This window comes from Coregonus clupeaformis, chromosome 6 (genome assembly GCF_020615455.1).
Source record: "Coregonus clupeaformis isolate EN_2021a chromosome 6, ASM2061545v1, whole genome shotgun sequence".
NCBI lineage: Eukaryota > Metazoa > Chordata > Actinopteri > Salmoniformes > Salmonidae > Coregonus > Coregonus clupeaformis.
This window is the reverse complement of record NC_059197.1, coordinates 39,234,815-39,260,329: the sequence shown is the minus strand read 5'-3', so window position 1 is coordinate 39,260,329 and position 25,515 is coordinate 39,234,815. Positions and strand designations below refer to the sequence as shown.

The 25,515-nt window shown below is 43.6% G+C and overlaps 1 protein-coding gene across 11 annotated transcripts in view; it reads left to right on the top strand.

Annotated features, from left to right (window-relative positions):
- Window positions 1-25,515, top strand: part of LOC121567913 (septin-4-like) — a 102,805-nt gene that overhangs the window by 60,855 nt on the left and 16,435 nt on the right. For 2 of the 11 annotated variants that reach the window (XM_045220535.1, XM_045220532.1), the window contains exons 1-2: window positions 21,654-21,746; window positions 23,123-23,247. The exons of 3 other annotated variants lie outside the window; for them this stretch is intronic. In XM_045220535.1, the coding sequence (XP_045076470.1) occupies window positions 21,686-21,746; window positions 23,123-23,247 (186 nt within the window). In that variant the 5' untranslated portion in view covers window positions 21,654-21,685. Of the gene's footprint in view, window positions 1-10,348; window positions 10,426-21,652; window positions 21,747-23,115; window positions 23,248-25,515 lie in introns of those variants that run through there. 6 more of the 11 variants (XM_045220533.1, XM_045220536.1, XM_045220538.1 and 3 more) reach the window with 6 other exon arrangements.

The window sequence follows — 25,515 nt, the reverse complement described above, 5'->3', positions numbered from 1 at the left end:
GCCTCATCACAGGCTGAGGAACGTCACTCGCATCGTTATGGACGTAACTCCCGGTCGCCTGGGAGACGAACCATGAACAGGCTCAGTCGCTAGGCTGATGACCCAGGAGGGGCGGCAGATAGCTGGAGGGCAGAGGAGATGAGTGACCTGTTCAAAACAAGATGGAACACTGAGGACGTCACGCCTTTTATACTTAACATATCAGTTATTGGATCCAGATTTGGCTGTAATTTTGTTAGGGACTGAATGAGTCTAATGTGTTAATGAGTCCATGACTGCGTGATAAACTACTGCGCTAAATGGAGGTAGCTGTGCAACTGAATATTGTGTAATTAGAAATCCGCTACATTATGAGCTCGTGTTAAGCTATTCATTGACCAATTCAGCCCATTGAGCACATTCATTTTGCTGTTATGAATGAGCATATCATTATTAGCACTTGTTTAGTATTTCTATGAAATGCTGTGAGCTAATGGCAGTTGGTGTGAGTCAGAAGAGCTATACAGGGATAAGCTGTTATGGCGTGTTTGGAGAGGCAGAGACTGAGCTTTTCATGTTCTCTTATCTCGGCATCTGTTTTTGTTCTGCCCCGTTCTTATCCGGGGGAAATGTGTGTATATGTGTGCGTTCAAGACTGTGCACATCTCTACCACTAGGCTGTAGCGTTCAGGTGTTGTCTTATAAACTGAGGAAAGGCAAGAATCACTAACGCCAGAGCCAAATCTCCAAATCAAGTATTTCCTCACATTGAAACTCACCCATTAAGACATGCAGAGAGAGAGAGACTCCGTGCACCCAGTCCAAGTTCACAGCCTGGCACGTGCCCGGCTGCCCGCTCTGCTGGCTGAGCCAATCTGAATCTACCTGGAGGGTTCTGCAATCTGTGGTCTTTTGGTCATAAACCAACGTCAGTATTATATTAACGGATTTGAACTTTTGTTATATATTTGCCTTTACTTTGATTTCTCTGGCCTTACTTAGTCTACTATATGAGGAAATACAGTGTTGTTCTAGTGGGCAGGCATCCCAAACAGGCTGACTGAGGCGCCTTCCTGAGAGAGAGAACCTACCATTAGGTGTATTTAACCCTTCTACTTTCTGTGACTGTTAACCCAAATCCCAGGGGACATTCAGTGTTCCTGTGAAAGGAAATGGTTTTTATTTTCAATGATGCTCAGATACAGATATTTGGGGTGACCTCTTCTACGATATGCTACTAAAAATATTGCGATATCTGAGATAATTGTTTTGCGCCGTTAATGACTAAATCATTAGACTGTGCAATGTTTGTGTATATTTATGATATTATAGTCACATTCTAACTAAATAATCTTTGTATGGTGAAAAAATAAGGCTTAGTTAATTAATTTAGACTTCATTTTCAACATATTGATACAGCCTAACTGCTAAAACTGCACTGTTTTGATTTGTAAAGTTCAAACAGATTATAATCTTGCACATCAAGATAAATAGTCTTACACTTCACGATATATCATCAATGTTAAATATCACAATATTTGATTTAATCATATATCGGCCCAACCCTAATATTATTACATTATCTTACATATCACAGGCTGTTACTGTCATTGTCTATAGGAGGGCTGTTCAGTTCCGGTCCTGAAGGGCCAAAACACTTCTGGTTTCTGTTTCTACTTGGTAGTTAATTGCACTCACCTGGTGTCCCAGGTCTGAATTAGTCCCTTATTATAAGGAGAGGATAAAAACAGGAAGTGTTTTGGCCCTCCAGGATCGACATTGAACAGCCCTGGTCTACAGATATGGGACCTGTTCTACATCATGCCCATTAAGACTAAGACTAAAGGATTTAGACCAGGGCTGCCCAAACCTCTACCTGGAGATCTACTGTGGGTTTTCAGTCCAACCCTAATTTAACACACCTGATTCTACTTATCAGCTGCTCAGCAAGACCTTAACTAGCTGAATCAGATATGCTAAATTAGGGTTGGACTGAAAACCTACAGGACAGTAGATCTCCAGGAAGAGGGTTGGGCAGCCCTGATTTAGACCCTTGAGTAAAACTATCTCATGGATTCCATTCTAATATAAGCATTTTCTTCCTGTCTCCTTGGCGTGTCCTTCTTAAAAGCTTTCCCTCCTTTCTAGAGCTGACTGACTGTCTTGTAAAAATGCAAATGAGAGAGGGTAGTAGTCTATATAGTCAGTGTGGTGATTCACTGGAAGACGCTGCTAGCACAGCAGAGACCCAGACACAGACAGAGCACACTGGCCCATACAGACAGACAATGTCAAGGGACAAGGTGTGGCTCTGAATCCTAAACTCTTTTTGTGTGCAGCGGTAAGACACAAAACACTGCCAGGGATTCTTATCTGTTCCTCTTGGAGATCCACAACGTGTATCGAGTTTAGTAGATAAAAATCGGTGAGTGGATACACTGAGGGAGGGATTCTGGCCATACCAGGGGAGAGAACAACATTCAGAATGTAGAAACACAAAAGTGCAGATTCCGTCTCCAGACATATTCTATCATAACTAGGCTACTGTACGTCTAGCTACAGCTGAGCGTCCATCTTTCCATGCAGCTGTGTACTAGGCCAGGAGGACTGGTACTTTGCAGAGTAGCATTGCTGCAGAAATGGATACTGGTCCTGGAAAGCATTTTAATAAGAGTGCTTTAGTAGGGGTTGGGGGACCCACAAATATGATGATGTATTCAGAGAGAGATTTGTGAGTTAAAGACAGAAAAAAACAGCGTGCTGGGTCACCAGGTGCAACCTTCGCTTATGACAGGGATGAGATTAATAAGCATATAATGTCACCCATTGAGGAATAATCCAAACCTTTAGGAACTAATATATACATCACTTTCACTCCCTGTAGAAAACCACAGGTTTTGCTTTCAATTTAGCCAAACGAAAAGTTGCCATCTAGTGTTGCTACTATACTGTTGATGAAGTTAGGGATGTCGAGATACCTGTTGTTCTTCAGTTCATTTAGACGAGACCCTCCTCTACTGAGCAAGACAGGAAGTCCAGTCCAGATGCTGACATCACCCCCCTATTGAATCTGCTCACCACACAATGTCAACACAGTGTCCCACGGCAACCATCAGTCCTAATTTACTCCTGGCCCCTCAACATTTTGATAAGGCCCAGTTTTGGAGCTTGAGATCACACAAGGTGGTATTATATTCATGTAATGAGGACAACAGACAGACATGCTGGCTGGAATGCACTGTAACCATTTTAGTAATAGTCCACAGTTTCACACACTGACCTCACTCTCACGGGGCAAAACTCAGTTTACAGCCCGGCTACTAACCAGATGTTCATACATTGTTTTGTCTGACGTGGTTATTTGCAGTCTCAGGTGCCTGTCGTCTGGCTGCATATTTTTCTCTTCCTCCACTGTTTGGGTACAGCAGACCTGCAGTACTCGGGTACAGCAGCCCTAGCTAGTCTAGATAAACATCATCACATTTTGGGTACTAACAGACCCTAGCTAGCTAGATAAACAATACCTTCCCATGCAGGTTTACAACCAAGTGCTTTGTTCTCTGTCTGGAATTGAAAGTAATTATCCAGCTGCAGTTTGAACTTTACAGTGATCTGGGGGTCATTGAAAACCAATATACGTAATAATCTCTGGTTTCCTCAGCTTTGGCTAAATGGGTGAGAGTAGAGTGAATGGTAAAGCAGTAGTCTGACGGAAGGCCCCAGGTCTCTGCCAAAGGTGTAGGGACGGGGATAATATGGGACTATTTATTTATAGCTAAATGGAATCGCAGACCTAAGTTCAGCTTGGCTTCTGTAACTGATGTTAAATATAATTTCAAAAGATTTATGAAGACATTCTCGTATGTGTATGAATACCGTATCGTTGCAATTTGTGTGAGAATTTTTATGATAAGAAAAGCTTCAAAACTCAAAGGCTCAATGCTGTGAGGCCACTTGTTAGCAGCACAGTGTTCATTCTTCTGCTAATGTAACAGTTCGGATTGCTGTGCTGTTGTTTTCTTAACCCGCAGCATTGGATGGGACGTACAACCGAAATTGAACACAGAACAGTATAAACAGTATCAAAAATATATATATTTATACCCCCCCAAACATTTTTTTAAAAATATATTTTAAATAAGACTGATAACAAATACAGTTCAAATGGGCAACTATAATTGGCCTATTATACAGTAGTGCGCGTGTCTCTTTCTCTTTCTTTGCTCATTCCATAGTAGCTCCCTCTCTTGAGACGTCAGCAAAATAAAGCAGCTAAAAACCGCCCCTACAGCCTTTTGCCTTGCTGGAAATCACAGTTCTACCGTGTAGAGGTATAATTTGGCTCAGTGCTTGCCCACCATGAGTTCTGGTTGGAGATGGAGCGAGCGCGAGAAAGAGCTCATTTTGGGCAATGACATGTTGTGGCGGTTGGAAGAGGTATGGATGGATGACAGGGGCCACACTGGCCAACCCTGCACTGGAGAAGTAGTGCCATCCAATGCTACACTCACTGCAGGGACTGGGTAGGCACACTGGTTGTGGTGCGGTGTCTGGAATTTTGTGGTTTATTATTGCCTAGTGGGAACTATCCAGAAGCCTGCATCCATCTAAAGGCCATTGCTTTCATAGATAACTATCCAACTGAGCATTAGAGGGAAAAAACACATTTAAAGACATGAGGCCATGTGTCGTTGGCACTCAGTGTTTCCTCTGGAATGTATACTGGGTGTCATAGGTAAGCCTTTGATTATAGGAGTTCTCCTTCCATCCATCTCTTCATCTCTGATGGCCTCTGCCTTTCGTTTCCTCAGCCCTCTGACGGAACACCTCCTCGCCACGACCTCACAAGCCGATTGTTTCTCCACACCGGCTTGTGGAGGATAAAACAAAACAGAGGGTCGAGGAATGCTGCTTGTGCAGCCAGGTTCCAACAGGAATGTTTAGCTGGGTCAGATAAAGGACCTTAATTGAATGGAGGAGGAAGTGTAGGTTCAGCACTAACGACTTCTCATGTGGGGGCCAGGGCTGCTGTGAACTAATGTTCTTGTTCATGCAGGGGCGGTAGATAACTGGTTATGTGGAAGTTCGGTGAGAGCTGTTAGATTCTTCAACATTCCATCTTCTTGTGATCAATGTATTTTAGTTGATCTGAGAAAGCTGATAAGGCATTTTGATGTCTATTGTGAAAACTCTGTTTTCAGTCACCAGCCTTGGTACTGAAATATTCTCATAATCCTGTCCTGAGTTAACCTCAGTGGAGAATATCAGTGCCTTTTGAGCATATTTAGCATAGCCTATTTAGCATAGCCTACCCTGGCTTCATAAGAGCTAGGTTGCAGTGACTGCTGCCTTACCCCTAGAGAGAGACCCTGTCACACACACATCACATGACTGAACCATGCTTGGGGTGCTAGTTGTCCTTGTCTACAGGGCAGTAGCATTTCTGTGTGTGTTCACAGTTCGATCGCTGTGTGTATTACAATTATTGTCCAACTAGTGTGATGCAATGCTCTGCTATTTATAACAAACACAGTGGGTGCCATTGGCATCAGGTGTTATTTTATGATGTGGGGTTGTCGTCACTTTCGTGTGTGCGTACGTGTGTGTACGGCACGTCTGTGTGTATAAGCTGTTTCATATGGAGGGCACTAGATGACGCCACCTTCTCTCTGCCAGCTCACTCTGGTGTCAGTGTTGTACCCAGGGGAGTCTGAGGATCGTCACGGGCTGATGAGTCAATGCACCGAGTGTCTACAGTGCTACGTGCCTCAGACACAGGACACAGGAGCACAGTTGGAACAATCATGTGTTTTCCTATCTCATTTGTCTTCCATTTGACGAAGGTCTGTTGACCAAAAGTTTACACAGTAAATGACTCACATTTTTATCTGATCTAAGTGCATCTGATTTACATCTGACTTTTTCCCTACTGTTTCAATTAGGAAACAAGACTGTTCTTGTCACAGACAGGCGTAGGCCATTTTGGGGACTTCAGAGTTCCAGTAGCATATGTATCCTGTATGTCTGTGAATAGTAGTTTCATCATCAGGAATGCCAATCCAGCCCCTCTGGCCCCGTGCCGGATGACCCTACAATGTAAACTGGGAGAAGCCAGGCATTTTAATTATGTTTGGGAATATGATCCGGTAGAGCCTCCAAAGACAGCGGTTTATTATAGTTTTGTCTAGTCTGTCTGAGCTGTGTGTGTGTCATCCCATCCCTTGGGGCATGCTGTCAGCTCCTTCAGACAATCCTGATTATCAGTCCCTTATGAGAGAGTATTAGAGAGGACCAGGGCCCATATTCACAAAGTGTCTTAGAGTAGGAGTGCTGATCTATGATCAGTTAAGCCTGTTAAATCATAATGAATAAGAGGACAGACCTGGATCAGCACTCTTAAGACGCTTCGTGAATACAGGACCTGGACTCCTTTCAACAGACTTTCAAAACTACAGGAAGTAGTATTGACACCACAGGAAACTGGGCATGGCACTCCAGTCTGCGTGGAAATGGGAATGTCCCCCTCTCCCTCCAGCCAGCCCTGCACATTTCTCACAGCTTTACAGGATCTCAGTGGGTTTTTACCAGTGGCGGTCAGTGCCGTTTAGGATGAGCATGGCCTTATTTCTATTACAGCATATTGGATGACTGTCATTCATATTCCATTCACCCAGTTCAATGTAACATCGATAGGTTTAGGCTACTATGTGATACTCAAATTTTCCCTATACCCATCATGAGGTTGCTACAACCTAGCCTATGAATGAAAGTTTACAATGTAGCTGCACACAGGTCGAGAGAAAATGTTGAGGTGACAGACAGTGACACATGGACAGACAGCGACACATTCAATACCTCCTTACACACTCTTGCCTGCATCTAGCTGATCTAGGGCGTAATCATTAGTCCAACAGTTGAAAACAAGAGTTTCTATTGGACAAATTCAGGTAAGTTTATCCCCGTTTCGTTCCGTTTGCTTCTGTTTAAGAAACGTTTTTCAACAGAGTCGGCGGAATGAATACACCCCTGATCACGCGTAAACACAGTTTACTCACCTTTTCCCTTCGGTTGTGGACTTCAATGCTCAACACATCAGCAGTATGTGACCAGGCGAAAAAACCTTTTCAAGCCAAACCATATCCTAACCGCTACACACAGCCTACATCGTTGTCACCATATTAGCTAAAGTAACGTCCTAGTCAACAGGAGGCTGAAGAAATTTGGCTTGGCACCTAAAACCCTCACAAACTTTTACAGATGCACAATTGAGAGCATCCTGTCGGGCTGTATCACCGCCTGGTACGGCAACTGCACTGCCCGCAACCGCAGAGCTCTCCAGAGGATGGTGCGGTCTGCCCAACGCATCACCTGGGGCAAACTACCAGCCCTCCAGGACACCTACAGCACCCGATGTCACAGGAAGGCCAAAAAGATAATCAAGGACAACAACATTTACATTTTACATTTTAGTCATTTAGCAGACGCTCTTATCCAGAGCGACTTACAGTTAGTAAATGACCACCCGAGCCACTGCCTGTTTACCCCGCTATCATCCAGAAGGCGAGGTCAGTACAGGTGCATCAAAGCTGGGACCGAGAGACTGAAAAACAGCTTCTATCTCAAGGCCATCAGACTGTTAAATAGCCTTCACTAGCACTGGCCACTTTAATAAATGGAACACTAGTCACTTTAATAATGTTTACATATCTTGCGTTACTCATCTCATATGTATATACTGTATTATATACTATTCTACTGTATCTTAGTCTATGCCGCTCTGACATTGCTCGTCCATATATTTATTTATATATTCTTAATTCCATTGCTTTACTTAGATTTGTGTGTATTGGGTATGTGTTGTGAAATTGTTAAATATTACTTGTTAGATATTACTGCACTGTCTGAGCTAGAAACACAAGCATTTCGCTACACCCGCAATAACATCTTCTAAACACGTGTTTGTGACCAATACAATTTAATTTGATTTAATAGAACTAATGTGTTAGTAAACCCCCTACAATCATGCAGTAATGTTACAGTCACTAAGCAGTATAGCAGTTACACCGGCGGGCCCCGGTGGAAATAAATGAATAAAACCAAAAGCTTACCTTGACTTGAAAGAGTTCCAGTGTTGTGTTGGATAGTCATAGCCAGCTAGCTATCATAGCATCCCTCTGTTTGAGCCAGGTGTTTTGAGTAGGCTAAACTAGCTAACTGCATTTGCTAGCTAAGTGAAAGTGAAAACAAATAACAATCTCTCTCTCTCTCTCTCTCTCTCTCTCTCTCTCTCTCTCTCTCTCTCTCTCTCTCTCTCTCTCTCTCTCTCTCTCTCTCTCTCTCTCTCTCTCTCTCTCTCTCTCTCTCTCTTGCTTCTCCTTCATTTTTGAAGAAATGAATTTGTTCAAAACTGTTAAACTATTGTCTTTCTCTCTCTTTGAGTCAACTACTCACCACATTTAATACACTGCAGTGCTAGCTAGCTGTAGCTAATGCTTTCAGTACTAGATTAATTCTCTGATCCTTTGATTGGGTGGACAACATGTCAGTTCATGCTGCAAGAGCTCTGATAGGTTGGAGCACGTCCTCCGGAAGTTGTCATAATTACTGTGTAAGTCTATTGAAGGGAGTGAGAACCAAGAGCCTCCTAAGTTTTGTATTGAAGTCAATGTACCAAGTGGAGGTCGGAAGCTAGCTGTCCTCCGGCTACACCATGGTGCTACCCTACAGAGTGCTGTTGAGGCTACTGTAGACCTTCATTGCAAAACAGTGTGTTTTAATCAATTATTTGGTGACGTGAATATATTTAGTATAGCTTTATCTAAAAAGGATAACTTTTTAAATGTTTTTTAATTTGTATGAAATTCACTGAGGAGGATGGTCTTCCCCTTCCTCTGAGGAGCCTCCGCTGGTTTTTACCATACTGTATGGTCTGTCTAAGGGGATACTGTCTACTGCTTACAGTATTCATTACACTGTCTATATGTTGGTCGCTGACAGTGATGACCCTATAGGTTGGGATCTGGATCTGGTAGTGGTCTACAGTAATCCAGACAGTCTTTCCTCCCAGAGGCTGACTGTGTGAATTCCTCTCACAGCAAATCTGTCGAAGGAAGATTAATATGTATCGTCTGACTCCAAGCTCTGCCTTTCTCTCTTTCTCTCTCGTAGTCCTAGATTAGCTGAAACCCAGAGGAGTTGTGCTTCTTAATCTACATATTTAGGACAATGACTCTGGTTAAGCCTATGAGACCGTCTCAGTCTGAATGCTGTTGGAACTGAGAGAAGTATGTTCCTGCTTATTTCAGTCCTGGACTGCCTTTACAAAGGCATTACAAAAGACTGAGAACATGTATGCCGCTCAGTCTTTCTGCTGTGCCCATTCATTCCGCATGAAACCTAATTCCCTAAAAATGAGTGATTCTTAGCCTCCCAGACAGATTATGGTAAATCTTTGTACTATGGCCCAGTACGGTGACTGACTAAAGCCTGTGTGTGTTCATTCATTCATTGTATCCACATCGCGTACATGTATTTAATGGATCTGGAAAAAGTATTTGAGCATGTGCGTCCCTTTTGCAGTGTGCCCTGTCCCCTCACAGATGCTTGTGATACACACACACACACACACACACACACACACACACACACACACACACACACACTGGAAAGACTATTCTGCCTTGCTGCAGTACCACTCTGGCCCTGGTACTGCCAGCTGAGAGGCTAGGGGGTTGGATGGGGGGACAGGGGCAGAGAGCAGTGCTAGAGCATGGGGCGCCTGTGTGAGCACTAAGTGATGAGCTGTGCTTAAATTAAACTCTTCCTGTCTGACTGTTTGACCATTAGTGACACAAACACTTGTGTGTGCGTGCACGTGGATGCACATGCACAACATCTGTGTGTGCATTGTGGAGCACAGCTGTGGCTTTGCAAAATCAGGACAGCAGGGGCTTGTTTAAAAGGTGACAGGGCAGATGTTGTAAAGCTTCCAACAGTGCAGCATCTCTCCTGAAGGAAGGAGGACAGGACAGCGCTACTGCTGCATCTAATATGCATGGGCTGCACACAGTGGTCAGAACTGAGAAAGGGGTGGGATTATTCAAATATACACCACACCGAGTGGTTGGCAAGGAGCCAAGGGGCATGTTTATGCAAAACAGAGCCCTGAAGTCTGTAGCAAAGGGTCTGGTTATGCAGATTTGATATCAATTGATTGGATAAGGGTAGGAAAAATGGGTGTGTTTATGTAATGAGGTGTATTCTGCGAGAGGGGACGTGACAGTGGGACTGAGGAGCTTTTCAAGGCCTGTTTACTAGTCTCCTCCTCCTCTGATCTGTCTCTTTTTATTTGGGTTCTGTCTTCTTATTGGGGGCTTTTATTTGCATGTCGTTGGGGTCCCGAAGGAGAAAATGGCAGCAAACTCTGAAACAAACAGCGACTCTGAGGTATTTGTTGTTGTGTTTGTCTGTTGCACTCTCTGTGTGTGTGTGTGTGTGTGTGTGTGTGTGTGTGATGTAATGGTCTGTAGGGTTTACTCTCACTCTGCTAGAGTATGGTAATGAAACAATTTGTTTTTGTCAGCATTGCAAGCTTCTCCCCTGAGCATAGTTTACCACTATATCACACAGTCTGCAACACAACACTACAAGTTGCCTTCAATCAGTTTGGTATAAATATCAGTCTGTGTGTGTTCTGTGTGAGCATAATTCTGCATTAGGCTTGACATTCTTCTTCTCAACTAAGCTATATGCTGTGACGTGCTTGGTATGATGTGCATGGCTTCCCACGACTCTAAACACATGTTGGTTGTTGTTGCCTTGTGTTATTGGTTCTGGCACCACTGCAGCTGGGTGCTGGTTGCCTGTGAGAGGGGAAGCATCAGTCTTCCATAGGGATGTTAAGATGTCTATATTGATTATATGTAACAACAGCTGAATGCACTGTGAGTGTGTATTGGTTTTGGAGAGTTAGCCTACCTGCAGCTGCTGCAGTTCAGATGTTATTGACTGGGGCTCTCTGCCTGTCTGATAGTGTCAGTTTAATGGCATTTTGCTCAAGTCTTGCACCAGTCTACTGTAGATGTACTGTAATCAATATGGGTACTTCCAGGGTTGGGGAGTAACTGATTACATGTAATCTGATTACAAAAAATGTTACATTACCAGCAAAAATATTGTAATCAGATTACAGATACTTTTGAAAAACTAGATAATTACTTCTTGGATTTCTTTATTTATTCAGAAAGGATGTTTGTGCAAAAAAATACATTGACACGACAACTTTCTGTTTTTTTTCAACATTAAATTCAGCATTTTAAAAAAGGCGCAAGTTTAAGTTTGTTCCACAAGTCAGAGACCACTATGATGACACACCAAATGCGTTTGATGGATCATTTTTTTCTTCTTCTAATGCCTCCTTAAGGGGAAAGTGATGCAAAAGTAACGAATAAATCAAATTACGTTACTGAGTTTGGGTAATCCAAAAGTTACGTTACTGATTGCAATTTTGGACCGGTAACTAGCAACTGTAGCGGATTACATTTAGAAAGTACTCCATGACCCCCTCTGTATGTATGACAACTAAGACAACTAGAGACTAACACTCTAGATCCAAACTGTTACAGACCTATATCCATCCTGCCCTGCCTTTCGAACATTTTTGAAAGCCAAGTTAACAAACAGATCACCGACCATTTTGAATCCCACCGTACCTTCTCCGCTATGCAATCCGGTTTCCGAGCTGGTCATGGGTGCACCTCAGCCACACTCAAGGTCCTAAACGATATTGTAACCGCGATCGATAATAGACAGTACTGTGCAGCAGTCTTCATCGACCTGGCCAAGGCTTTCGACTGTCAACCACCGCATTCTTATTGGCAGACTAAATAGCCTTGGTTTCTCAAATGACTGACTCGCCTGGTTCACCAACTACTTCTCAGATAGAGTTCAATGTGTCAAATCGGAGGGCCTGTTGTCTGGACCTATGGCAGTCTCTATGGGGGTGCCACAGGGTTCAATTCTTGGGCCGACTCTTTTCTCTGTGTATATCAATGATGTCGCTCTTGCTGCTGGTGACTCTCAGATCCACCTCTACGCAGACGACACCATTTTGTATACATCTGGCCCTTCATTGGACACTGTGTTAACAAACCTCCAAACGAGCTTCAATGCCATACAACACTCCTTCAGTAGCCTCCAACTGCTCTTAAACGCTAGTAAAACTAAATGCATGCTCTTCAATCGAACGCTGCTGGCACCCGCCCACACGACTAGAATCACTACTCTCGACGGATTTTATCGCACTGCTTTGCTTTATCTTGGCCAGGTCGCAGTTGTAAATGAGTACTTGTTCTCCAACTGGCTTACCTGGTTAAATAAAGGTAAAAAAAAAAAAAAAAAAGATGAGCACCTGAGTTTCCTTGGGCTGTTCTGGCAGAGCTGTGTGTGTCTGTATTGGCAACTCTCCTCTCTCTCCCTCTCTCTCTCTCTCTCTCTCTCTCTCTCTCTCTCTCTCTCTCTCTCTCTCTCTCTCTCTCTCTCTCTCTCTCTCTCTCTCTCTCTCTCTCTCTCTCTCTCTCTCTCTCTCTCTTTTAATAGCCCAGTCACACACAGAGCCCTGCTGTACTGATCTAAACAACCACAGCATTCACACAGAGCAGAGAAAAGCAGAGCACACATGCTCACTGCATCACCACCTGCCACCGGGTAAGCCACAAGGGTGAACCTCACTGGTATTCTACTCAAACATTAAACCAAACACTCTATAATGTGCAGACATTTTAAAGGGAATTTGCTCATAAATGAGATTATGAGGTTCCAAAATGAGTGTTTATAGGTGATTCCCACAGAACTATAATTAATAATATTTAGATGTTCTTTGGATGTTCTGAGTCTGCTGTATGTATGAATGTGTCACACCAGACTCGCAGGACATGGGTGGCCAATGGGGCATCTCCCGTCAAGTCTGCAGAACATCCAGTAAAATACAGTTTGGATTTCACAGGGATGTTGAAACCTCTCATTTCACTTAAGACGTTTTAAAATAAAGCATTTCCTCCAGAAGGAGGGGGAAATTAACATGTTCTGAAGTACAGTTGAAGTCAGAAGTTTACATGCACTTAGGTTGGAGTCATTAAAACTCGTTTTTCAACCACTCCACAAATTTCTTGTTAACAAACTATAGTTTTGGCAAGTCGGTTAGGACATCTACTTTGTGCATGACACAAGTAATTTTTCCAACAATTGTTTACAGACAGATTACTTCACTTATAATTCACTGTATCACAATTCCAGTGGGTCAGAAGTTTACATACACTAAGTTGACTGTGCCTTTAAACAGCTTGGAAAATTCCAGAAAATAATGTCATGGCTTTAGAAGCTTCTGATAGGCTAATTGACATCATTTGAGTCAATTGGTGGTGTACCTGTGGATGTATTTCAAGGCCTACCTTCAACCTCAGTGCCTCTTTGCTTGACATCATGGGAAAAACAAAAGAAATCAGCCAAGACCTCAGAAAAGAAATGGTAGACCTCCACAAGTCTGGTTCTTCCTTGGGAGCAATGTCCAAACACCTGAAGGTACCACGTTCATCTGTACAAACAATAGTAAGCAAGTATAAACACCATGGGAACACGCAGCCGTCATACTGCTCAGGAAGGAGACGTGTTCTGTCTCCTAGAGATGAACGTACTTTGGTGCGAAAAGTGCAAATCAATCCCAGAACAACAGCAAAGGACCCTTGTGAAGATGCTGGAAGAAACAGGTACAAACTTATCTATATCCACAGTAAAACAAGTCCTATATCGACATAACCTGAAAGGCCGCTCAGCAAGGAAGAAGCCACTGCTCCAAAACCGCCATAAAAAAGACAGACTACGGTTTGCAACTGCACATGGGGACAAAGATCGTACTTTTTGGAGAAATGTCCTCTGGTCTGATGAAACAAAAATATTACTGTTTGACCATAATGACCATCGTTATGTTTGGAGGAAAAAGGGGGAGATTGCAAGCCGAAGAACTCCATCCCAACCGTGAAGCACAGGGGTGGCAGCATCATGCTGTGGGGGTGCTTTGCTGCAGTAGGGACTGGTGCACTTCACAAAATAGATGGCATCATGAGGAAGGACAATTATCTCAAGACATCAGTCAGGAAGTTAAAGCTTGGTCGCAAATAGGTCTTCCTAATGGACAATGACCCCAAGCATACTTCCAAAGTTGTGTCAAAATGGCTTAAGGACAACAAAGTCAAGGTATTGGAGTGGCCATCACAAAGCCCTGACCTCAATCCTATTGACATTTTGTTGGCAGAACTGAAAAAGCGTGTGCGAGCAAGGAGGCCTACAAACCTGACTCAGTTACACCAGCTCTGTCAGGAGGAATGGGCCAAAATTCACCCAACTTATTGTGGGAAGCTTGTGGAAGGCTACCTGAAACGTTTGACCCAAGTTAAACAACTTAAAGGCAATGCTACCAAATACTAATTGAGTGTATGTAAACTTCTGACCCACTGGGAATGTGATGAAAGAAATAAAGCTGAAATAAATCATTCTCTCTGCCATTTCACATTCTTAAAATAAAGTGGTGACCTTAACTGACCTAAGACAGGGAATTTTTACTAGTATTTAATGTCAGGACTTGTGAAACACTGAGTTTAAATGTATTTGGCTAAGATGTATGTAAACTTCCGACTTCAACTGTAAATGCTAGTCTGACTATACTCACGCTTAATAAGGTCATTTTCACAACCAGACATCGAATGATGGCACCATAATTACTGTACAGGAGTTTTAGTAGATAGAAATGTGTGCTGACTTTTGAATTTCCTGAAGTAGAAATGTGCTTTCATCACGCGAGGTCAATAACAGCATGCTGTACAGTTTCTTTATGGCTCTCTGAGGCTTGTGATTGCATGTCTGCGCACACACACACACTGTCATGAATCTTGTTCTGGAGACAGCTCTGCAGGGTGGTCACTAGCTGGCACAGTCACAAAGTCATAACATCTGATTTTAACCCTAACCTTAACCATACTGCTAAACCTAATGCATAACCCTAACCTTTAAATTTAGACCAAAAATCACATTTTTGTTTCCATGAATTTGTGCAATATAGCCATTTTTGTCTTTGCAGCTGGCCTATCTAAGGAGAAATTGCTCAGTTCTGCCTCCAGGAAAAGACTCATGACAATAAATGTCAACCTGCCACACACACACACACACCCACACCCACACCCCCACCCCATGTCCTATGGAAAGCACTTAGCTGCCTGGTCCCCTGAGTGCAACAGTACATGCTACTCCTCATCTCTCAGCACAGTGGCAGTTAAACCCTCTACCTCTCTCCAACAGTAACAAAGCAGGGTATTGTTGCCAACCACAACTACCGTAATTTTCGGACTATAAGCCGCGCCTTTTTTCCCATTTTTCGACCCTGCGGCTTATATAACGGTGCGGCTAATCTATGGATTTTTACAGCTAACGGCCACTAGAAGACCTCCTAAATCTATGGATTTTACAGGTTACAGTCCACCAACTTTAACTCTATGGGCTCTATGACCGGTCCGCGCCCCCCACCTTTAAGCGGCGGGCTCCAGCAGGAAAAGCTGGAGGCCGGAAAAGAGTGAGACAGGTAGCGCGCAAAAGTAAAAGTGGAACCGAGAGTGGTACGAGAGACAGAACGAGAGCAAGACAGACAGACATTACGAGAGCGAGACAGTTTGTCTCTTTCCCGACAATCCCCTCTGTGCACAAACCCTTACATATGGTAATTAAACATTAAAACACCTGCGGCTTATAGTCCAGTGCGGCTTATATATGTACGCATCATTCAATATCATTCAATTTAGCTGCTGCGGCTTATACTCCGGTGCGCCTTATAGTGCGGAAAATACGGTACTGTTTATGTTGAATTTGGTTTCATGTCCTTTAATAGTTTCTCTGAGACCGTATTATATACTCTAACAAACCATCAACCTTTTAGTCTGTCAGTCAGGAAAAAAAGTGTCCCCTTCGTTCCCACATCCCATAATTTCTTCCCCTTTTTTCATGTTGACAATGGGCCCTTTGAGGGCAGACAGACAGTGAGTTGATGGAAGTCCCCTCCTAAAGGTTAACATTAGCTTCTTCAATAAGCATGTGAAGTAACCCACAACATGCCATTCAAAAGAGCTTATAAGAACTCATGAAAGATTATTGAATACCTTCCACAAAAGTGGGTGCAGAGTGAATGCATAATGTGCACCGTCACGGACCAGAGTGAAATTGTTGTATCGTGGCTTCACTATGGCATGTTGTTACTCCTAATGACCTGAACTATACAGATAGAAAACTTTGAGACCATCAAATCAAATCAAATGTTATTTGTCACATACACGTGTTTAGCAGATGTTATTGCGGGTGTAGCAAAATGCTTGTGCTTCTAGCTCCAACAGTGCAGTAATACCTAACAAGTAATATTTAACAATTTCACAACATATACCCAATACACACAAATCTAGTAAGGAATGGAATTTAAGAATATATACATATATGGACAAGCAATGGCAGAGCAGCATGGACTAAGATATGGTAGAATATTATATAATAGAATACAGTATATACATATGAGATGAGTAGTGCAAGATATGTAAACATTATTAAAGTGACTAGTGTTCCATTTCTTAAAGTGGCCAGTGATTTCAATAGGCAGCAGCAGCCTCTAATGTGCTAGTGATGGGTATTTAACAGTCTGATGGCCTTGAGATAGAAGCTGTTTTTCATTCTCTCGGTCACAGCTTTGATGCACCTGTACTGACCTCGCCTTCTGGATGATAGTGGGGTGAACAGGCAGTGGCTCGGGTGGTTGATGTCCTTGATTATCTTTTTGGCCTTCCTGAGACATCGGGTGCTGTAGGTGTCCTGGAGGGCGGGTAGTTTGCCCCCGGTAATGCGTTGGGCAGACCGTACCACCCTCTGGAGAGCCCTGCGGTTGTGGGCGGTGCAGTTGCCGTACCAGGCGTTGATACAGCCCGACAGGATGCTCTCAATTGTGCATCTGTAAACGTTTGTGAGGGTTTTAGGTGCCAAGCCACATTTCTTCAGCCTCCTGAGGTTGAAGAGGCTCTGTTGCGCCTTCTTCACCACACTGTCTGCGTGGGTGGACCATTTCAGTTCGTCAGTGATGTGTACACCAAGGAACTTGAATCTTTCCACCTTCTCCACTGCGGTCCCGTCGATGTGGATAGGGGGGTGCACCCTCTGCTGTTTCCTGAAGTCCACGATCATCTCCTTTGTTTTGTTGACGTTGAGTGAGAGGTTATTTTCCTGGCACCACACTCCCAGAGCCCTCACCTCCTCCCTGTAGGCTGTCATTGTTGGTAATCAAGCCTACTACTGTTGTGTCATCTGCACTTGATGATTGAGCTGGAGGCGTGCTTGGCTACGCAGTCATGGGTGAACAGGGAGTACAGGAGTGGGCTGAGCACGCACCCTTGTGGGGCCCCAGTGTTGAGGATCAGCGAAGTGGAGATGTTGTTTCCTACCTTCACCACCTGGGGGCGGCCCGTCAGGAAGTCCAGGACCCAGTTGCACAGGGCGGGGTTCAGACCAAGGGCCTCGAGCTTAATGATGAGCTTGGATGGTACTATGGTGTTGAATGCTGAGCTATAGTCAATGAACAGCAATGTTATTGTGACAGGACATTGCCTGGCTGAGAAGTCTGATTTATATTTGTATTTATTAAGGATCCCCATTAGTTCCTGCCAAGGCAGCAGCTATTCTTCCTGGGGTCCAGCAACAATAAGGCAGTTATATACAATTTAAAATATTACATGACATTACGTTTCATAACCCTTTTCACAACACATTAAGTGTGTTCCCTCAGGCCACTACTCTACTATCACATATCTACAATACAAAATCCAGTGTGCGTGTCTTGTCATGTGTATGTGTAAGCGTGTGTCTGTGCCTGTGTGTGTCTCTTCACAGTCCCCGCTGTTCCATAAGGTGTATTTTTATGTTTTTAAAAAATCTGATTCTACTGCTTGCATCAGTTACCTGATGTGGAATAGAGTTCCATGTAGCCATGGCTCTACGTAGTACTGTGCGCCTCCCATAGTCTGTTCTTGACTTGGGGATTGTGAAGAGACCTCTGTTGGCATGTCTTATGGGGTATGCTAGTAGTTCAGCTTGTCAACACTTCTTACAAAAACAAGTAGTGATGAAGTCAATCTCTCCTCCACTTTAAGTCATGAGAGATTTACATGCATATTAATGTTAGCTCTTCGTGTACATTTAAGGGCCAGCCGTGCAGCCCTGTTCTGAGCCAATTGTAATTTTCCGAGGTCCCTCTTTGTGGCGCCTGACCACACGACTGAACAGTAATCCAGGTGCGACAAAACAAGGCCCTGTAGCGCCTGCCTTGTTGATAGTGTTGTTAAAAAGGCAGAACAGTGCTTTATTATGGACAGACTTATCCCCATCTTAGCTACTGTTGTGTCGACATGTTTTGACCATGACAGTTTACAATCCAGGGTTACTCCAGGAAGTTTAGTCACCTCAACTTGCTCAATCTCCACATTATTTATTACAAGATTTAGTTGATGTTTAGGGTTTAGTGAATGATTTGTCCTGTAGAGATTGTTCTGTACTGTAGAGATTTTTACCCATGACATTTTCTTCAGAGCAGAGAAAGCTTTGTTGTGTTGGACTGACTGCTCTGTAAAATCTGTGGAATGAAACTTTTAAGATAAGATCACAAAATCACAAACGTTCATACGTTTTCAGTTTCTGACTGCAGCTTTTGAATTTTCCACAAGATCTGTAGAAGTATTTTCCAGTTAAGTGCCTTAGTTATTGCTCAAGGGGCTGGTCACCTCAGCAGTATGCCACCTTGGACTTGAACCAGTTACTTTCTGGTTTCATTTGGTTGGTATGCACTGACTGCACTATATTAGCCTAGGTACTGTAGTTATGCGTTGCATGCCTCAGGTGAATAAAGAGCATTGATAATGCTGTCTGCAATGCAGTGACAGGTAATCAGCCCTCCAGGTTAATCTTACTCGAGGTGTCACTGTATTGGTTTACTGTGGAAAAATTATACTTACGCTAATTGGGTAAAAGTGATTTGTACTACAGAATAATTATTTCTACTAGTAAATGCGGTGAAGCAGTAGTGTGGCCTATACCTGTTACGGATATTAACTAGATCAGGTCCCAGGTGGGTCCTACTGCTGTGAGCCTTTGAGCAAGGCACTTAACCTAATTAACTTAAGTATTCAGCTGAATAAATGGGAAACGTGTCTTACCAGTAGTTTAGTGATACAGTTGTTATGTAAATGTGATATTTTCTATACATTTGCAAACATTTCTAAAAACCTGTTTTTGCTTTGTCATTATGGGGTATTGTGTGTAGATTAAGGAGGGGAAAAAAACAATTTAATCCATTTTAGATTAAGGCTGTAACGTAACAATGTGGAAAAAGTCAAGGGGTCTGTATATGCACTGTATATTATTATGTTATAGTCTAGGAACATACAGCTCCAAATTCTACAATATGATAGAGACATTTCCATGAATGCTACGGATTTGTTAATCAGATGTGATCTAAGTGGGACATGCAGTAGGACTGAGTGGTGTCGTGTGGTTTCCGGTGTCGTGGTTTCTGTGTTGGTCTGGCTCAGCTCAACCATAGGCCGCGTGTTTTATAGCTTGCCGATAGTGTGTTTCGTAAGCTTATTGGTGCATCAGCCTCTGGAACTATGTTGAGCTCAGCTACTCAGCTGCAGCCCTGTTGGGTGACGGGAGTGTTTCAGTTCTATGTCAAGAGACCATTCAGATATATAGCTTAATTTGTTTCTGACTATGTGCTTTAGATTTCTCCTTTGGAATTTTCTCAAATGAATAGTGTGACTAAATCAAAAGGAATGCAATGGAATAAGAAGTTAAATGAAGTGGTAAACTGTAGAGTTATTACTTAATTTACCAAGACAAATGTTGTCAACGTGATTATCATTTACATTATGACAGCCTCTTTGTCTATTCTTATGAGTTGTGATTAATTCAGTTAGACTCATTCTCTCTTACTGTATGTAGTCAACTCTCCCTTTCTTTGTTAAGGAATTGAGGTTATCTTATTATGGTGAACCCGTGAGAAGCACATCAAAGGGATCTAAAGGAAAGTCCCATGAGAAATGGCCAACGTATTTTCCCAACAAAGCAGTGCACATGAGATTAATGGATGGAATTATTCTAAACACATTTGCGTAATAGGCCTAGTATTATATTTGGCTTTGGGGGGTTGCAGCAGTTCAATGCATAACTCTAAAGTCATTAGTGTATGTGTGTCTCCCATGAAAGCAAGTAAACAAGTACACACATGGGACAGGGTAGAGAATCAGGAGAAGGGAGATGAAGGCTCAGAGGGAAAGCATGCATGTGCGACTCTCTAGATGGAGCTATACATTCACAGAGAGGAGATAGTTTCTTTTTATTCTATCCTGTTTGCCGTCTCTCCTCCCTCCATCCTCATATCCCGACCGCGACCGGGAGACCGACGGGGCGGCGCACAATTGGCCCAGCGTCGTCCAGGGTAGGGGAGGGAATGGCCGGCAGGGATGTAGCTCAATTGGTAGAGCATGCCGTTTGCAACGACAGGGTTGTGGGTTCGATTCCCACGGGGGGCCAGTATGAAAAAAATAAAAAATAATGTATGCACTCACTAACTGTAAGTCGCTCTGGATAAGAGTGTCTGCTAAATGACTTAAATGTAAATGTAATGTATATCCTGCAGCAATGCAAGAGGGTGGAGGTGGGCAGTGATCCCAAGGTTAACCCACTCCAGAGTGCTCTGTGCCAGGCATGCCAAGTAGCCCTGATGGACATGCTGACTGGGTGATGTCATCAGTCCAACTCTGCTGCCTGACCGTTACTACCGCTATTGTTCTGCTGTCTGTGTTAAAGCTCCATTTATATTCAGTATCATCTGAGATTCCTCCTCTTTCTCTCTCTCTTTTCTCTCTCTCTCTCCTCTCACTCTTTGTTTTCTCTCTCTCTCTCCCTTGAGATACCGTCTCTTTTCTTCTCACTTTATGTCAGACTATTGAATGAAAACCTCATGAGACAGCAGTGTTTTTTGGCAGCAAGGCAGGCAGCCAGCCATGCAGGCTGGTAAAAAGAGGAGAGTTCCATACATCTACAGTGAAATTCCTTGATCGTCATCCCTTAAATCCGTTTCAGCTGTGGCTGCGGTCTCCTAAGACTTTAATACTAAAGATAACCACACACTCCAGTGCCTGACAGCCCAACTGATACAGTGTGAGAGGATACAGCTGTATTGCTCTCGTCTTAACTTGCGGGGTAAAACATTTGCTTGAGAAGTGCCAAAGTGGGTTCTTAGTGGAAAATCAATGTAGTACACTACCTACCTGCCGTTATGCATAAACTGTCACCTGGGCTTTTCAGACAGTGTAACGAGAGATGAGTGGCCTTAAAAGTTTGAGTGAGTTGGTGTTACTGGCATGGTATGGTTTGGACAGCCTGACCTTGTGAACCGTGATGGGTGCGTGGGCCGTGGATGGATTTCATGTCTGTGTGGCTGATAGGACTAGGAGCCCCAGGGCGGTGGGGCAGCCAGGCAGCTCGATGGGGCTGAAGGACACAGTGTCCTGGTTCAGAGGGGTATATAGGCAGGGGTTGCTGGCCACTCTCCGGACCGGCTCCCGGTGAGGGCATGAAGAGCTGGTTGAGAGGAGGCAAGAGAGCCAGGCTGTTACATCTCATACAGGGTACTGGTGAGTTATTGTCCTGAAGAGGATTTTTTCAAATGAGTCTGGTTTTTACTTAAGGGCATTGTCTAGTTGGTGTACAAGTTTGGATTGTTGTTTAATTGTTTCATGATTGATTACAAAGACTGCATTTTCTTTAGATATCATCAATCTACTCACTTCCAAGTGGTGGATTCTCTGCAGTTCAAGTGAGGGGCAGACTCCGTTTTTAAATGGTAGAGCAGAGAAGTGTTCAGAATCTGACAAATATTCTCACTGTGTGCCAAGTAAAATATTAAAATATGTTTGATCTGAGAACCATTCCACACACATCTCTGCTCCAGAGTTGACAGTGTTGATTATTATTGACCAGGGACGCTGTTAATTGGGTCACACAAAGGGTCATCCATGTTGGGCAGTAGATTGGACATTGATCCATCGTGTGGTTTGGTCAGAGCAAAGCAGACTGGAGGAAAACAGGTCAATGGTCCTCTAATCTGAGAGACTATTCATTTCCTCTCCTCTCTGTCCTCTCTGCCCCTGATCTCCTAATCCCAATCCCTGTGTAATTAAAACGGAGGATCACATGAAAAACCTTGTTGGGATGACTTGGAAAACCTTGTTGGGATTACTTGGAAAAACTTGTTGGGAGAACACTGATACTATCTCTTAGAAGAACCTTGCAATGCCTTGCTCTGAACTCTGAGATCTGAGTGTTAGTATATGTGTGTACTTTTGTTTTTATTTTCAGTAAAGACATTTCAACTCTCTACATGATGCAACTGCAGCCAGATCAGTTAATCTCATCTGCTTCAGTAACAGTGCATTGTTAGACCCACTGAATGGGAAGATATCAGAATCAGTTAAACTAAGTGCAGCTGGACAAATAAACAACATTAGGCTGTGAGTGCTGCTGGAGTGGAATGGCCAGATGGAATAGATCCCTGCCCATACCAACATTATTTCTGGACATTGCTGAAACAATTCTTTCCACGCACCACTCTGAATACAACTCAATCACCCTGTGGGCTACTCCAGTGGACAGCCATGTTGCTTGCTCAGGCATCCAACAGCCATGTCATTTCCTATGTCTGGATCCATACGTCTGTGTGTGTCACTACTCACTCATAGTTCTTTTAATTTGAGTTTATTTAATCATTTCATGATTTTTTAATTTTTGTTTTGTTTTTCTTTCAACCCTTTTGTACTGGTCTGTTCTACAAAAACGCCATCACGCAACGCTATCCTGTTGTCACGCCAACCTACCTTTCCACTCCATCCATCACCATTCCCCATGCTTTGTTCTGATTGGTCCTTCCAATTCTTACTTCCCTGTTGGCCCTGCTCCTTGCCCCACCACTTTCCACTCCAAATGCACGTTCCTTCCTGGTTGGAGATGGCAGAGTGCACTGTAGCCCCAGTAGCAATGGAGGACAGTGACCATGAGGCTCACTCATCATCAGATGACCTGGACTCCCCACCGCCATCCCCTGGCCACACCAGGGACCACCACCATGAGGCCGAACAGGTACCAGTGACCAGACCAGATCTGGGTCAGACCAGATCTGGGTCAAAGAATATGCCAAATACTTTCCAAATATTTGAGCTGCTGTGCTCGATTTAGTTGGACTGACACAATATGGAACAAATGGAATAGTCCAAAAAGTTCCAAATTCCAAGCTATATGAAGTGCACATCAAATACTTTTAAGTATTTGACATATTTGTATAGGTCTCCCCCCAAGCCCAATCCCCTGCTGAGTCTCACACACAACACAGTGACGTTGTTGTGGCAGGAGGATTCATACTGCTGCGCTCCATATGTACAGTGTAACCACAATCAACCCTCTGTTGGCATGCAGGGATAATCTCCTATTATCCTGAGAACCATGTGGAAGGACAATCTAAGATTCATACATACCAAGGACTGGCAACAATGTACTTGAAAATGTTAAGTTAATTGTCCACATGCTTTAGACCCCTTTGTAGTTCATTTACATTTACATTTTAGTCATTTAGCAGACGCTCTTATCCAGAGCGACTTACAGTTAGTGAGTGCATACATTTTTCATACTGGCCCCCCGTGGGGAATCGAACCCACAACCCTGGCGTTGCAAGCGCCATGCTCTACCAACTGAGCTACAGGAGGCCTGTTTACTTTCTAGTTTACTAGTTCCTGTTGGAACCAGTTAGAAGTTCAGAGTTGTTTACTACTGATCCAAAGAAAGGCTTGTTGTGTGTCTGTTCACAGAGCTGAAACCTGGAAGAACAGCAAGGTATCATGACTGTGTCTGCTCTATTGAGGAGAGATATGGACCGATAACGCCAGTTTACTCTCATTGCTATGGTTTCCCTAGAGCTAAGTCGCTCTGGATAAGAGCGTCTGCTAAAAGACTAAAATGTAAATGTAAAATAGCCTCCTAGCCCTCTCAATACCACTGTAATATTCATAGTGGAGCAGGCTGGGGATTCTTTGCACAAACTGGGGTACGGAGGGCATGCATGGCTATGGTAACTTCAGCATCAGCCCTAAGGACATGAGCACCAATCTGCATCTCAAATGGCATCCTATTCTTAATATAGTGTACTGCTTTTGACCAGGGCCCATGGGGAATAGGGTGCCATTTGGGATGGAACACTAGTCTCTAGTCTGAGAACTGCAGGGAGGGATATCCCTTTACAGGTCTAGCTACACAAAAGGGCTCTGCCTTTGTTGGTCTCATGAATTGTAGGTGTTGTCATCAGGTAAGGCACAGTGAGGGAAAAAAGTATTTTATCCCCTGCTGATTTTGTACGTTTGCCCACTGACAAAGAAATGATCAGTCTATAATTTTAATGGTAGGTTTATTTGAACAGTGAGAGACAGAATAACAACAAAACAATCCAGAAAAACACATGTCAAAAATGTTATGAATTGATTTGCATTTTAATGAGGGAAATACGTTTTTGACCCCCTCTCAATCAGAAAGATTTCTGGCTCCCAGGTGTCTTTTATACAGGTAACGAGTTGAGATTAGGAGCACACTCTTAAAGGGAGTGCTCCTAATTTCAGCTTGTTACCTGTATAAAAGACACCTGTCCACAGAAGCAATCAATCAATCAGATTCCAAACTTTCCACCATGGCCAAGACCAAAGAGCTCTCCAAGGATGTCAGGGACAAGATTGTAGACCTACACAAGGCTGGAATGGGCTACAAGACCATCGCCAAGCAGCTTGGTGAGAAGGTGACAACAGTTGGTGCAATTATTCGCAAATGGAAGAAACACAAAATAACTGTCAATCTCCCTCAGCCTGGGGCTCCATGCAAGATCTCACCTCGTGGAGTTGCAATGATCCTGAGAACGGTGAAGAATCAGCCCAGAACTACACGGGAGGATCTTGTCAATGATCTCAAGGCAGCTGGGACCATAATCACCAAGAAAATAATTGGTAACACACTACGCCGTGAAGGACTGAAATCATGCAGCGCCCGCAAGGTCCCCCTGCTCAAGAAAGCACATATACAGGCCCGCCTGAAGTTTTCCAATGAACATCTGAATGATTCAGAGGAGAACTGGGTGAAAGTGTTGTGGTCAGATGAGACCAAAATGCTCTTTGGCATCAACTCAACTCGCCGTGTTTGGAGGAGGAGGAATGCTGCCTATGACCCCAAGAACACCATCTCCACCGTCAAACATGGAGATGGAAACATTATGCTTTGGGGGTATTTTTCTGCTAAGGGGACAGGACAACTTCACCGCATCAAAGGGACGATGGACGGGGCCATGTACCGTCAAATCTTGGGTGAGAACCTCCT